Source organism: Zingiber officinale, chromosome 1A (assembly GCF_018446385.1).
Source record: "Zingiber officinale cultivar Zhangliang chromosome 1A, Zo_v1.1, whole genome shotgun sequence".
NCBI lineage: Eukaryota > Viridiplantae > Streptophyta > Magnoliopsida > Zingiberales > Zingiberaceae > Zingiber > Zingiber officinale.
This window is the reverse complement of record NC_055987.1, coordinates 148,244,960-148,260,442: the sequence shown is the minus strand read 5'-3', so window position 1 is coordinate 148,260,442 and position 15,483 is coordinate 148,244,960. Positions and strand designations below refer to the sequence as shown.

The following is a 15,483-nucleotide window of genomic DNA, read 5'->3' as shown; positions in this document are numbered from 1 at the left end:
CGCCATTAGGTAATTGATCTTGTCCGTTCAAATTTCTACCCATCTGCATCCTCACGTTGAACATCTTATTTCCACTCATTAAATACTTGAAGAAAATGAGCATCAAATAGGGCTTATCAATGCGATGGTGAAAACTATTATCGACATGAGAAAACAATGATGCAGACAGACATATTATCATATAAAATTATAATTGATATTTTAAAATGCACAAACGATAAATATACTAACTTGTGTGAATCGACTAATTTGGATCATCTCGAATCAGTTGTCAAGCAAGAATCACGAGAATTCATTAAGCTGAAACACTTGAACAGACGGTACTACAAAATTCTAGCAAGACGCGAAACATTTGACCAATTTATAAATGGCTCACACCAACAACGTTATTAAGAAATATCACGATAAAGTTGGGGCGTCTCTCACTTAGCGCTGGCCAATTGGGTGCGGAGGAGCTTGGCCGCGGCAACCATGTTGGTAAGTGCAGGCTTGACTTCAGCATACTTGCGAGTCTTGAGCCCGCAGTCCGGGTTGACCCAGAGAATGTTAGTCTCAAGCACAGCGAGCATTTTGTTGATACGGTCAGCAATCTCTTCGGTGGTCGGAATCCTAGGAGAGTGGATGTCATACACACCTGGGCCAATGCCAGCTCCGTACTTGACTCCCTCACGAAACACGGACAGAAGCTTCTCATCAGACCGGGAGTTCTCGATTGTGATCACATCAGCATCCATGTCAATGATGGAATGGATGATGTCATTGAAGTTAGAGTAGCACATGTGAGTGTGGATCTGTACGTAAAGGATGAATGGTTAGACAATGACACAAGGTGCAACTAGTTCAGGAGGAAGAGTAAAGATGGGGAACCTGAGTCGTGTCCTGAACACCACAGTTTGTAATTCTGAAGGAATGAACAGCCCAGTCCAAATAGAAAGCTTCCTCAGACTTGCGGAGAGGAAGGCCTTCACGAAGAGCTGCTTCATCGATTTGAATAACCTGTATACCAGCTGCTTCTAAATCCTCAACCTCTTTCTTTATAGCAAGAGCAATCTGGTAGCAAGTTTCAAACCTGATACAGGAAGCAAGTGTATTTATGCAATTTTAAGATAATTTGATGTAATCTAACAATTTATCAATGGGATTTATAGAGAAACTGGCTTTACCTGGGTTGGTCATTCCTAACAAAGGACCAGTTAAGAATTGTGACGGGACCTGTCAACATACCCTTCATTGGGCGAGCAGTCATGCTTTGGGCCAGTTTAGACCAGAAAACTGTCATGGCACTGGGACGGCTAACATCACCGTAAATGATGGGAGGCTTAACACAACGTGAACCATAAGATTGCACCCAACCGTTGACAGTGAATGCAAAGCCCGAAAGTTGTTCTCCGAAATATTCAACCATGTCATTTCTCTGCAATGAAAAGGTAAAATTTTGACTAACATTGGATAAAAGTTGAACCAAAGTAGAAAAATAGACCGGATGCCACTTGGGACTATCAAAAACTAACAAATGAAAAGCTGGCAACATTTTCCTACATTCCCGATATGAAACAAGAAAATATGGCTTGAATTTTTTTAAAGGTCTACTTTTGAATGTGCATACACCCAGTTTTACCCAATAGACTGGGGCAAAATCATCTACCTCTAAAGATTAGTTGGACAAAACCTAGACACAGATTATAATAAAAAAAAAATAATAATAATAAAAGGATATGGCTTGCAAGCTCACCTCAGGCTCTCCGTGGACCAAAACATCAATATCAAACTCTTCTTGGAGTTTAACAACCTTGCTGATTTCCTCTGTGATGGCCTTCACATATTCCTCTTCAGAGATTCTGAAGATATACATGGTGATGAATATACAACAAATGCTAGGATTATTTAGAAAAAGGAAAAAAAACAACACTAGAAAGAGGATTTATTTTACAGCACCCACTTCTTTGCCTTGTATTCACGTCGGACTCTGCGAAGATCCATCGTCTGAGGGAATGATCCAATTGTGGTTGTAGGAAGAATTGGAAGGTTAAGCTTCTTCTGCTGTGCGTCTAGCCTAGCACTAACATTGGTGGCTCGGCGATGGTCAGAGCCCTTCAAAGCAGCAGCCTATAGTGCCATGCCATCATCGAATTATTAGGAGTTACCGAGAAACCAGAAATTAATCACAGGACAAAATCCTTACAGCTTTTTGAACTTCTTGGTTGGTCACCCTAGGAGACGACTTTCTTGAAGACTGGGCAGCAGCATTGGCTGAGAAGAAAGCCTGTTCATATAAACGAACAAACAATATAAGAGAAACATTTAATAAAATCTGTGCATGGTGAAAAGTAGAACTTGGCATGAATGAAAAGCAGATCACAGTAGAACCAGGTGCTGTTTATAACCAAACCTAGTGCGTAAAGAAACAAAAAAAAAACGTGTTTCTGAACCACTGGTAGCCTATAAATGTATCAATTGGCATCTCATGTTAGGGATATTTAACATGACACTGGTGTTCCTAGAATCTAATGGTAGATATGATTATCTTCTTCGGATAACTATTGCAAGGCCAGCCAAATCAAATTCCTTGGCTTTCAAAAGAAACTTAAAAGCTAATATTATCTTTGTAGGGAAAATTACCTCATCCTTATGACCAGCTAACGCCTTAGCCAATGCATTCACTTCAACCACTTTTTGAGCAGCAAAAGCAAGCCATGACTTAATCTCATTATCTAATTTAGTTTCATTGACAAGGTCCACAGCAGTGTGCATGAGTGAGCATGATGTAGAGACAACAAGCTTGTCTACAGGCAATTAACAAATTCTGTCAGCTGCCATTTTCCAATACAATGGCAATTGGAAAGAGTGCAAGAGTTATCCAAATTACCTTTGCCAACAATGGCCTCAAGAGCAGCAAGGGTGGTGAGAGATGATGCAAGATCATTTGCCCAAATGTTTCTTCCATCAACAACTCCAGCAAAAAGATACTTTCCAGTAGGGAAGCCTACAGTCTTGATCAAGTCAACTGTTTTTGTTCCACGGATAAGATCAAAACCAAAACCAGAGACGCTCTTCAAAGAAGTAATAGTCCTGAAAAATTCAAAATAAAGATGAACTTTCAAAGAAGATGCAATACTTTTTCACTCAATATGAGTAGACTAACTTGTATGTTTCTGCAGGCACATCAGCAAAATAAGTCTCAATAAGCACATCCAAGCCAGACAGTGATGATTCTAGTTCCGAATAGGCCTTTGTGAATGCCTCTATCTGGTAGGATTCAAGATCCTTGACAAGTGTTGGCTCATCAAACTGAATCCATGAAGCACCAGCTTCTTTCAGCTCAGCAATAACTTCCCTGTTGTTTTACAGTGTTGTTGTAATTATCGCTACATGATAACGTAAAAAGTAATCTCAATAAATATTGCAGGCCTTGGTTTAAGAACCTTACTTGTAAACAGGAAGAATGCTGTCAAGAAGTGAAAGAGGAGAAAATGACTTCTCAACACCTCTAGCAGGTTTTGACAGCAATAAGTATGTTACAGGACCAATTAGAACAGGGGCAGTCTCAATTCCCAACTGTAGATAACAAAATCAGACAAATAAGTTGATCAATCAATAAGTAGCATAAGCTTCTTACAATCTTCAACCATACCAAACATTTGAAGAAGAAAAAAAAAATTAATCATGAATGTCGAAAAAGATAATATACTAGTATAACTAGTTCGTGGTACAAATAAAATTTAATGTGCAATTGAATTTTCAAGTCACTCACTTTGACAACAAAGGATAACATGACCACAAGACCAGTTAATACCGATAGAAGTGATAGAACATAGATTTATTCAAAAAGATAGCTTTAGCCATATGCAAAAATAAATTATTCACATAAATATTTCTAGTTTATCATCAAATGAAAATGTAGGTGATCAAGGCAACATCAAAATGTTGAACATTCTCATGTCCTTGTAGAACTATAGGCTCTTCCAATAAACCTCCAATCAGATACAAAATAAATCAAATTTAAATTTAACAAAGAAGACAAGCATAATTCCATCAACACGAGTCAAAAAGATACTGGTAGAATAGGAACAACTGAATAAGAAAGGTCAGCAAGAAAATTCCAGTTTAGTTGGAAAACAGAAGGAATCAGGTACATACCGCCTTTGCCTCTTTATATTCAGATACTGCTTTGCGAGAGGAGTATGAGAACTTTGTGTGTGGGCCCAACTCAGGGACAATGAAATGGCTATAAAGTAAATGTAATAATGCATCATCAGAAAGAATAAAATCAGAAGAAACTAATTTAGGTGAAGGAAGCTGAAGAGGACTTACTAGTTTGTGTCAAACCACTTGGTCATCTCCATAGCAGGAACAGAGGCATTTCCCCTGGCCATAGAGAAATAAGTATCAAATCCAATCTCTCCACCAGTATAGTTGTACCTCTCGGGAACCGCACCAAGCATTGCCGTGGTATCAAGCACTTGATCATAATAAGAAAAAGTATTGCTGGGAATGTATTTGATGCCAGCATCAGCCATTTGCTTCCAAATGGCACATCTAAGATCAGTAGCAACCTTTTGCAAATCATCGGCACTGCTCTTCCCATCCCAAAAGGACTCCAATGCAAATTTGAGCTCTCTCTTGGGACCCATACGAGGATATCCAACAATGTGCGATGCCATTTTTCTGTACATAACAATAAAATGAAACTACAATCTTCAGGGAAAACATTTCCTTTGTATGGATAATAACACTACATTTTCATAAAACGCAAACTAATTAGATTCAGCAGAATATAACTCAAATACATTTAGCTCTTGTTAGCCATGGATAGAGAGTAAACCCAGCTAGGCTGAATTTAACTTAATCGAACTAACTTGTGCTAACATCTTAGAAATTCAAGAAATAGAACGTGTGACAACAATAACCAAGGCGATTTGGTGAGATCACAGGGCTTTTGTACATCGCTATCTCATCCATCAAAACTTAGTCCAAGATAAACCCATTAAAGCTAGATATCACTGTAGTTTTTTGAGTGTTGGAAAACCAACACGCGAGGTTAATTGTAACTAAGAAATGTGAGATAAAAGTAAAAGATCGAGATAAAATAAAGCAGGACAAGAAATCATCGGTTAACAACTACAAGACATTGATAGAAAAGGAGCCCAACCTATGTCTCACGGGTATACAAACAAACACAAGGATTACAATAGAGAAGTGCATGGCCAAAAAAAAAAAAAAAATTAACATAGCCGACAACAAAGGTAAATTAAATCACAGCAAACTAACCAACCTCGGATCTACAGTGTAAAATACCGAGGAACGATGGCACGTCAAAGAGCCAGATCTGAGTGAACTAATTATCAAAAGCACAGAAAGACATGCAGATCTAACATATCACTCAGCAGAAAGATTTGGCAATCAGCTTGAGATCAAAACTAAGAGAAATCAAACATGTAACCCAGATCCGAGTGCAAATATTATCTAGTGGTAGATATCCAGAACTGATCCAAAAAAAAATAGTGACGGCAACAATAGTGAAGATCAGATGCATAAATGTAAAAGTTCGGCAAATAAAGGAAAGAATGGTTAAGATCCAAATATATATTAAAAAATCAAACCCTCGAGCGTTAGCGAAGGATACTAACCAACTAAAACCTCGACAAGAACCAAAGTCAAGACGTTTCACGGACGAATCAGACCTAAAGAGGTTCTTCTTCGATGCAAAGAAGGGAAATATAACAGCGAGAGAGCTAGGATCGAGTGGAGAAGAGTAAATCCCGAGCAAGGAAAGCTTACCTTGGACGGCGGAGTAGGAACGGGAACCAAGGAGTGGCAAGGGATAGCGAAGAGAGAAGCGCGAGCTTGAGAGGTGGCATGGAGCGCTATTAATAGACTTAGTCAGATCTGCATTCCATATCGACACCAAACCAAAAAATAAATTAAAAAATAATAATTTAAAAGGCACCAGCTAATTTAAAGTTAAACCAAACAAAACAAATACAACTGATTAAGAATACATTAAAAAATACAGTAAATAGCAATATAAATTTACAATTTCCCTAATTTATTAAAACAGTTTACATGCACATGAACGTCTTTTTTTTTCCATTCATTTCGTGGGTAAAAGGTAAAAATAATGCTTTAATATAAAAATTACACAAAAATGATTCAATCATCCATCCATTTGTTAATCGTCTAGTAGTTTCTCATACAGAGTCGTAGATATTTGAATAAATTCTAATGTTCCTATGCCAAAAGTGAAGGAAGATAGTAGGTGAACAGAGGGCTCCTTTAGCCATTTGATAATTAATTACTGACGACTGAGATTATATTTTGATGGGATCGGATGGTCAATGAGAAATCCCTTTCGCGGTAGGTGAAGGGGGTTGGTGAAGCAGTGATACGCCATTGTCAATGGAGTAGGTTTCATGACTTGGCTAGCACTTTCTGAACCAATCGATTCATTATTCTTTCACAGATGGATGTAGAACGAAAGTTGGCCAACATGCTCCCGAAGCTGATGCTTAATTTGTAAAATTAATACACATTGATCGCTTGGCAAAAAGCTTCAGAATGAGAGATGCATGAGACGACTGACCTTGTCTTCTTCTTCAAGCCAGGCCTCACTCGTTGCATCAACAACTCGACGCGTCGTCTCAACCTACTTCACTACAAGGCTTGCTGCCCAGCATGACACGGCCCGCCTCGCCATAGTCGCTCGCAGTTCATCTCACAGGAATTGTGCCTCACAATGGCAAAAGACGAATATGCTCGTCCCCATTATCCCCGTCGATCCATCTCAGGATTAACATGAAAGAAATAAATCACAAACGATTACTAATCTTTGGAATAATTACTAAACAATTATACCTCACAGGTGGAAGCCTCACTTCGTTGCTGTCCCTGCAGTTTGTTTCTTTGACAGCGCACGGCAGGAGGTTTTTTAACTATGAAAAACAAAAACAGAGGGAACACTGATTTTTTGAACTGATGCAGGAATGTGGCCGACATATGGAGTGGTACCATATCATGATGCAAGGTTACAGAGTTGAAGAGCGAGCTGGAAAGTTGTGTCGGTCAGATCATCCAAAGCTATATGTTAACTGCATGTGGATGTGCAATCTTCCAAGGTGGTTTTGGTTTCAATGAGCCAAAACAAAGGTGTGGTCGAGCCATCCTATTCCTTCAATATTAAAGAAAAGGTTCAATTTTTCTTAAAAAAAACCCATATTGAAAACCAACATAGTATTTGACTAGTAATTTTCTTCTCTTTTTTTTTTTAATCTAAAAAAAAAGAAGAAGCCTTTGAGTGAAGTATGAATTGTGTTATATTAAATTGTGCTAGTCCCAACAACAACGATTGCTACATATATCTACCCAGCCTAATTTATCAAACACTCAATCTCAGGTGCAGCAAAAAAAAAAGGTTAAACCTCTCCAACAATCTTTCAATGAAAATTTGATATTTGTTGTGCTATCGAATTACAACCCTTTTAATTGGTAGGTAAAGTTCAACAACTAATATCTCCATCAATTTGGATGGAATTTATACTTCTTTTTTCAATTAAAAAGTCAACTTAAGCGCAATTATTCCTGATAAATTATTAGCAATGCGGTAGAACTTACTCATGATCATCAATAATTTATTAATAAAAAGTGATCATGGACGGACGAGATTAATTCCCAACTAAATTGAACAATTATACCCACACATGTTTTTATATCTAATCTACCAACTTTCCTATATAGATATTAAATACGAATCGTGGAAGAAGGAAATACTTAATTATTCATCCATTGACTAACAAGTGATTTTGCAACTTTTCCATTTTCATTATTCTAGTTTTTGAACATAAACTTTTCTAATGTTATTCTCTTTTCTTACCAATGAAATGAGTTTGTGCTTTGCCCTTGATATGGATATATTTCATCAACTCGGTTAAAAGTTTGATTAATTTGCATTGAGCTGATTAAATTTGGATATAAAAGTAAAATTATTATATCATTTTGAGACGTCGAAATCTTGTCGTTATGTTATTTTTTTAGATTTTATTGTTATGGGTTTTGTTTTATTTTATTTTATTCTCAGATTTCCAATTTTTTTTTGGAAATCACATGATAAGCGACAGTTGAGTGAGTTTTGGATTTTCTCTTGTTGCCTGCCTTAAAATGTTAGTTTGACAAAGATTCCCAAGAGTGGCAGTTTTACATATGTTCACCCAGAAAATTCCAATCATTAGTCTAATATATAAATACACAAATCAATTTTATTTTAAGCTGTAAATGAACCGGAGATTAATGAGCGAATTGATATTCAGTTCGATAAAGCTCAGTTACCTATGCTCGTGCAAACCGCATGAAATTACATCTGCAAGCAAATGTTGCAAAGTTCTCCAGATGGAAGAAAAGCGACGTGTCAGTAGAGCATAATACTGATCATTTTGTAGATCAAGAGGTGTATAAACCAAATTACAATGATATGGCTTAAGATTCATGGATAAGAGTACGCATGGAAGTTCAGATACACGTACAATACTTTGATGTAATTCAAAGCTTTTCCTATAAGAAATATCTCGGACATATTGGGAAAAAAATAATTGGAACAGGAAAAAGGATTAGAGAGCAAGAAAGAAGAATTTCAATATTCTCAATTCATTGGATAAACCAAATTAATTTTTAATTAGTAAAAGATAGAGAATATATTTTATTATATTCAAAACCAAAGCCAGTGTGAAGAAATTGTAAAGAAGCATCTCAATATGCTGCAGTGAAAATATAAATAAGGAGCATGAAAAGAAGGAAACTAAAAAAAAAACTATAAAGATGTTGCAATGTCATAGAACTTGTTAATGTCCACTGATATAACATTAACAAATTCAAAATTAAAATGCATTGCAATTCGCTTTTGGTTGCTTGCTGGAAACTGTACAATTCTCTAGTACAGTTTGGAAACTGCAACCATCTAGCACCGCTAGTTCCCTAATCCAGTTGATACATTAGATTTTGTAGCCAACGTACCCCCATCATCGTGGTTGAGGTGGCCAGATATCTAGACCTAGTTCATACCTCGTCTGATGTGCATAATGCACCCAGTATGCAAATGATAAGTGGGAAACTTTATTTACCAAAAATGGAATGCAGGTAAAAATTTCCAATTCCAAAGAACCCCACAGCCATGGACTGAGGCAAATTTAAAAAGCAATCAACCAATCAGCGAAATCAGATTCAAAGAAAAGATATAAACTTAATAAGTACTTATAGGAATCAGGCGGAAAAAAAAAAGGAAAAGCAATTCAAAAACAGCAAAAACTGCACTGTTATATGCATAATTTTCCCCCAATCAGTTCATATTCTAACCAGCCTTAGTGTACGGAAGCTCCTCTAGCATAAGCAAAAAAAATGAAGTGATCACCATCTCCACTATAACATGCAAAATAAGATGCAGCTCTTTGTCAATTTACCACACAAGCCTCGTCATTCAAACCCTAAAAACTAGCACAAGATCTTTTATGTCCGTTGCCACATTAGCTCTATTTTGGTATAACAATTTGGTGTTATATCAGGAAAAACAGGAAGAACAAAACAATGTAATTATCAATTGGAAGAGTGAAAAGAAACTTTCCATCGGTGAGATAACAAGAAAAGATAAAAGAAGAATTCACAATCACCAAACAAATTTTCTACTTTCCAGATAACGTAGTTAACTCCTTGTAAGCTTTATCTTCTAAAGTCTAAACCCTATATGTTTTCCTATTCAATACTCTTTTTACCTGTTTTCTCTATTCTGAATTCCAAATCATAATAACTATTGTTGGAGAGACATTCAGGAAATAAACAAGGTAGACATCAGCAATGGCAAATATTATTCCACACAATTATGATGATTACTTTTCAAGCTGGCTAATGGACTGCTGATTTTTGTCCATGATACCGCTGCTTCAGAGAAGGTGGAGGTTGTATCAGGTCGTGGTGGGACAAACACAGGGACCTGTGTGCCAGGCAAACTATGGTGGAATCCTCAATCTTGTTGGCATTTGAAAACATGGGACTGGAATGCGCACCAATGGTGGCATTAAAACAGGCATGTTGGTTCTCATCCCTAGATAAAGGACCACCTAGGGTTTTAAGAGGAGATTTCAACTAAATGGCTTATTCGTATCATGGTTTGTGGTTGATTTAAGTCCCATACCCAAAAAATAGATGAGGTATAAACGAACTTATAAAAAATCCCTTGAATGGACCTTGGATATACATGGGTGAGGGTTGGCTTGGCCAATCATGTATGCACACACAAACACATGGAGCCAAGCCGATACACACAAGAACGAATTTTTAGCAAAATATTTCTACTTTTTTTTTAAAAAAAAAAAAAGATCACTTTGAAAAGGACCCTTTTTGTATCCAGTTTTTCTCAATTCCGTTGTATCAGTCTTGGATGAATTCATAGTTAGATCAGTCCTATCATTGAACAGCTCCCTTGAATGAATCCAACCCATGACTTGAAAAATTGGGGGCTCTCTTTGGTGATTAACAGTATATTTGTTTTACCACTTGGCGTGCACCTATGTAAGGCAAATTGATTGTTGGATCTCATAGGAAATTCATTGTACCTTCTGCTTGGGTAGGATGCAATATTCTCTCTAAAGAGAATAGACTTGGCAATACTTCAACCAGATAATCTTTCTCTCTAGCTTTGTTTCTATTTTATCAATGATTACACTTCATTTACATTGCAAGGGTCCGTTCTTGTTTTGATTTTGGGCTCTCAGTTAAATTTGTCCCTTAATAGATTTTTATTAAATTGTTCAGAACAAGTTTAGAGAGAATAGTGACTATTTTAACTATGTTTTTTTTGCACAAATAATATCCTTGAAAAATATCAAAGAAAAAATAAAAAATTATAGAGTTGAAACTTTCTGCCATGACAATATTCGTTTTACTCTGTTTGATCCCTTGTAAACAGTTGTAATGTGTCCATGTAAAAGAATATGTTCATCACATAAATAATCCCTCTGTTTGAACTCTGCAAGGGTCGTAATACATTTAAACTCTAGTTTATAAGAGGAATCAAGACCAATTCTATATGTAAAAAAGAGACCTAAAGCTGTTGACCAAACATTTATTTGTTGGCAAAGTCATGATCAGAAGGTTTGCCTTCACCTTTTTACAGAATTAAAAATGGCCTATTCTCTCTAAAGTTGTTATAAATGAATTGACCGAAGAGAACTTTAACCAATAAAATCAAACAACAAACCAATACAGTGTAAAATGAACCTAATACAAGTAAAATAGAAGCAATGTTAGAGAGGAAGTTTACCTGATTGAAGCAACAGCAAGCCTCTTTGAAATAATATTGTCACCAACAGTGAACAAAATGTGCCAACCCGCCCAATATCCGACAACCAACCTGTTTAAAATAGATACATTCAACAATGTAAAACATAACGAATTATGAATTTCCAAAAGGCCTCTAGTAAATGAATATGAAGAGTTTCTAATTGGGACATAAAGAAGAATAACACTGTCTGAACATATAGAAGAAGAATACTTTCAGAACTGGAAGCTTTTGTATTTATAAACAACAGATTTGATCAATTCATAAAGCATGATAGAACTAAACTTATCATATACGTGAAGAATTGGTTATGCTACTTATGTCCAAGCCGGTAATGTGCACACCCCGGCCGCCCAAGTGTGTGTTGGCTAACACAAACTCATGCACACTCACATCCATGCACCATGTGCAAGATGTATATGGCGTGACTTGGTTATAAATCCCTTTATGGCCTCCCTACCTTTGGATGTAGGACTCCTAACAACACCAACATGACAGAACAAAACATCTAGTTGAAATCTTCTTCAAAAATCAACATGTCTCGTCGTCTGAAGCGGCCCCCAACGTGCATCCGCCAAACTATGGTGTTGGGGTCAAGAAAGGCAGTGGTAGAGTGCCAGGAATGGCAGCACACTGAACTTGCGCATATGAGCAGGCTAGGAAATACAGGCATCTGCCCTGGCACGGGTATGCGAACAACCAGAGGGCAAGCTGCAAGCGGCGCTGACAACTAGGCACTAACTGGAGCGTGATATGCCGTTGTATCCCCAGAGCGGTCGTGCAAGGACGAAGGTGTTGCGGTCCTCATTCTGTTCGCTAGGCTTTGTAGAGCCTACCAATGTAGGAAGCATATTCGAGAACTTCATGCGATAGCCGATAACAAGGTTCGTCACTTCATCTCGGTCGAAGACCATAATTTGCCCGGGAACTGGAGATCGTTCTGGTCCTTCTGGACGACTACGAATGACGCGAAAGCGGTAGTTGATGTGATGCAGCACGAGCCCTTGAAGATAGCCATGGCTGGAGATCGCATTCCCTCTCGCTTCCAGGGTGTCAGGGCAGCTCCGGCTAGGGTTTAGGAAAAGGAAAGCGGACCGCGGCAGGACGATGGTTCGTTCAGTCAGTCTCAGGAGGCGTGTCACGTGACTACTATATCACGACCACGAGCGACGAAATAGGACGGCCCAACACAAAAATGGCAAAGCAAAGACAATGCGAAATATAGTAAAAACAAAATTGATATGCAATAAAATTTGAAGAATTTTCAAATGAATTAAAATGGTATCTAAATAGAAATAGTTAATCTAATGAAATTTAGCAAAGGTTGATTTTACACAAACTATATTAAAAAAAAATTGATAAAGGAAGTCAAGTTCGAGCTAGGCACTAGCGTTTGTTAAACTAAAAGGACTCAATAATAGACCTAATATCTAAAGCCTTTTAAAACTTCAAGAGAAGAATAATGGAAAGTTTGAAAGAATAATGTTGAATAAAAGGAAGGGAATAAAAAACAAAGATGTTAGACTTGGGATTTATAAAGAACTTTTAGGGGGCGTTTGGTACGCGCGTTTTCTATTTTCATTTTCTGGAAAATGCGCGTTTTCTGAAAAACGGTATTTGGTTTGCGTTTTCCGTGCGCGTTTTCTAAAAATTTGGCTATCGTTTTCTAGAAAAACAGAGAATGATAAAAAGTCGTTTTCTGTTTTCTAGAAAACGCACGTTTTCCAGAAAATGAAAATGAAAATGAAAACGGTGTAAATCAAACGCACCCTAACATTTCATTTCAATTTTGAGTTTCCTCCCTGAAAACTTCTCTCACCATAGTTCCCAAACCCTTTTATATGAATTTTGATCAAAAAACCATTTCATCCAAATCTTTTCAACTAGCAAAGGCTATGAGAGATAGATATACCTAGGGATAGGATTTTTTATTTTTTTTATTTGATATCAAATCCGAATGAAAGAGGAGGATATGTTGAGATTTTATAGATCCGATTAAATAATTAGATAATCGAATATGAATATTTCGATAATAGAATATGGAGGAGATATAGTAAAATCTTATCCATATCCAATTAAATTATATATAACCACATAGAGTCATCAATTTGAGTTAGACCTGTCGGGTTGGTCCGTCCCGCCAAACAATTTAAGCGAGTTGGGTTGAAATTTTATCAATCCAAGTCCGCCGTGGGCCGACCCGCGCTGGTCGGCCCGCTCGGGCTTGGGTTGGCCCGCGGGTTGAAAAACATATGTAAGATAAGTTTTAGGTCAATTTATTATCTTTCTTTGTTATAATTTTGAAATAAAAATAGTATTTTTCATCCAACATAAATACTCGTTTATGTTCATTTATATTTAAAATACATGTTTATGTATACATTTAATTGTAGAAAATTTTTTCGAAGTAAAATGTTGAAGATATGAAATATTTTTAAATTTTTTTAAAAAATTTTTGATGGGTCCGCGAGTTGACCCGCCAAACCCGCAACCCGCTTTAGAATGGGTTGGGTTGGAAATTTCCCAACCCGTCAAGTTGACGGGGTGACCTGCCCTACCAAATGATTAGTCCACCATGGACCGACCCGCCCCACCACGAACTGACCCACCCTCCCATGGATTGACACGTCTGATAGCACTATAACCACATACAACTTAAAGAACCAACTTCTACCAAAGCATAGATAACTTCGATGAAACATATATATAAATCTTCTTAGAAAACATTAAAAAAACACAAATAACCACCTGCAATTTAAAAAACCAACTTCTACGAAAGCATAGAAAAAAATTAGTATAAGAGCTTTTAAGATTCTAGCGACCACTACCTATTTCAAAGTAATTATTTACATGAACAAAGTACAATATAAAAATACTTATTACAAAGATACTCTTAAATTCTCATAACAATTTACTAAAATTAAAGAAATCGGTTATTGTAATTCTACATTAGTAGGACAAGGAGATCGAATCTTACTACAACAAAACAATACTATCTCAGCTTTGCTTACATCCTTATACTATCGCCTTACGATTTTAGAAAATCAATTAGTAACAATTGAAGTCATCTTCACAAAAATACTGAGGCAACTAATCTTGAAGAAGCCTTAGGCAATTTAAATAAAGACCTTAGTAAATTTTATCTAGGAAAAATGTTCTAAGATAATTACCTAGTACTTACAAGTTTCTTACATATACAAAAGAACAAAACAAAAATTTCACCAATAAATCCACACACTTGAACCCACACTGTGCCTTTTGTAGGACCTTCATAAACATTAAGACAACCAAATAGAATTTTAACTACTCTACCTAAAAGATAAAGTCATGTTGCTACCTTCCAATTAGAAGAACTTATTGATATTGAATAAAATTTAGATACTTTTTCTAATGAATAATTAAATATTCTTAATCCAAGAAAGATATACAATCAAGGATTGTCATCATTTTCCACAATACTTTACCAACATCACAAAACACAACCACTTTATTTTCCAAATAGAGCTGAATAGCGTTTTACACTTATGACTGAAGATACAACAAGAACACTCTTGCAATACAAACATAACTATATTCATTTAGGACTAATTATGTTTGGCTTTAGAGGATTTATTATAAAAGGTATATGAGCTAAAGTCTTTTTAGTTCTCTATGACTCTAGGTTTTCTAGTAATGACAAAGTAATTATTGTACTTATTGAAGTTGATATGAATAGTAATATGGGCATCACTTATTTATGCCCAAACTTTAATATGATCATACCCGATTTTATAGAACACATTAAAATCTCAGTCCAAGCAAGAGGTTGTAAGTACTCCAGGTAAGTTTTGATGTGATCAACCAGATTAAATTAGGTCCTGTTAGATTTGATCCTTGTGTCTAAATGTGCAGGAACTTAGGAATACAATCAGTCAAGCAAAAGACGTGGCTAGCAAGAAGGATGGCAAGAGAAGCGAGTCAACGGATTCGGTGCATCCGAGAGACAAGGTACTGCAGAAGAGTACATCGGTGGACGAGAAAGACAGACATGGTGCTTCTAAGGGATGAGAAGCCAGAGCGAAAGACTGCTCGAGGAGAGAAAGCCGGAGTTGGGTTCGCTGAGCTCAACTCTGGATGGTGGGAGAATCACCCAAGCAATCAGAGTCAAAGCCGGACAAAATCAACTC

The 15,483-nt window shown here is 36.7% G+C and overlaps 1 protein-coding gene and 1 long non-coding RNA gene across 2 annotated transcripts; both read right to left on the bottom strand.

Moving 5' to 3' along the window:
• Positions 1–268: 268 nt before the first annotated feature.
• On the bottom strand, positions 269–5,886 carry LOC122037917 (5-methyltetrahydropteroyltriglutamate--homocysteine methyltransferase 2-like). The gene is made up of 13 exons (XM_042597393.1): positions 5,779–5,886; positions 4,312–4,665; positions 4,138–4,225; positions 3,428–3,555; positions 3,143–3,334; positions 2,867–3,069; positions 2,620–2,783; positions 2,183–2,263; positions 1,940–2,106; positions 1,733–1,838; positions 1,164–1,414; positions 868–1,069; positions 269–791 (listed from the first exon to the last, which is right to left on the bottom strand). Exons 1-13 carry the CDS (start codon positions 5,856–5,858, stop codon positions 423–425), a joined length of 2,385 nt encoding a protein of 794 aa, XP_042453327.1. The 5' UTR covers positions 5,859–5,886; the 3' UTR covers positions 269–422.
• A 2,535-nt stretch (positions 5,887–8,421) lies between these two features.
• On the bottom strand, positions 8,422–12,449 carry LOC122037918. The gene is made up of 2 exons (XR_006127763.1): positions 11,300–12,449; positions 8,422–9,162 (listed from the first exon to the last, which is right to left on the bottom strand). It is a non-coding gene; the product is annotated as an uncharacterized LOC122037918 (long non-coding RNA).
• Between the last annotated feature and the right edge of the window lie 3,034 nt (positions 12,450–15,483).

What these genes read in the sequence shown, in the direction of transcription:
- LOC122037917 (XM_042597393.1), bottom strand. Translation starts at nt 5,858, where the DNA reads ATGCCACCTCTCAAGCTCGCGCTTCTCTCTTCGCTATCCCTTGCCACT. An exon ending in TAGCTGGTCATAAGGATGAG is followed by an intron (nt 2,264 to 2,619) that starts GTAATTTTCCCT and finishes TTATATGAACAG; the next exon opens with GCTTTCTTCTCAGCCAATGC. An exon ending in TGGTCCACGGAGAGCCTGAG is followed by an intron (nt 1,415 to 1,732) that starts GTGAGCTTGCAA and finishes TTTTCATTGCAG; the next exon opens with AGAAATGACATGGTTGAATA.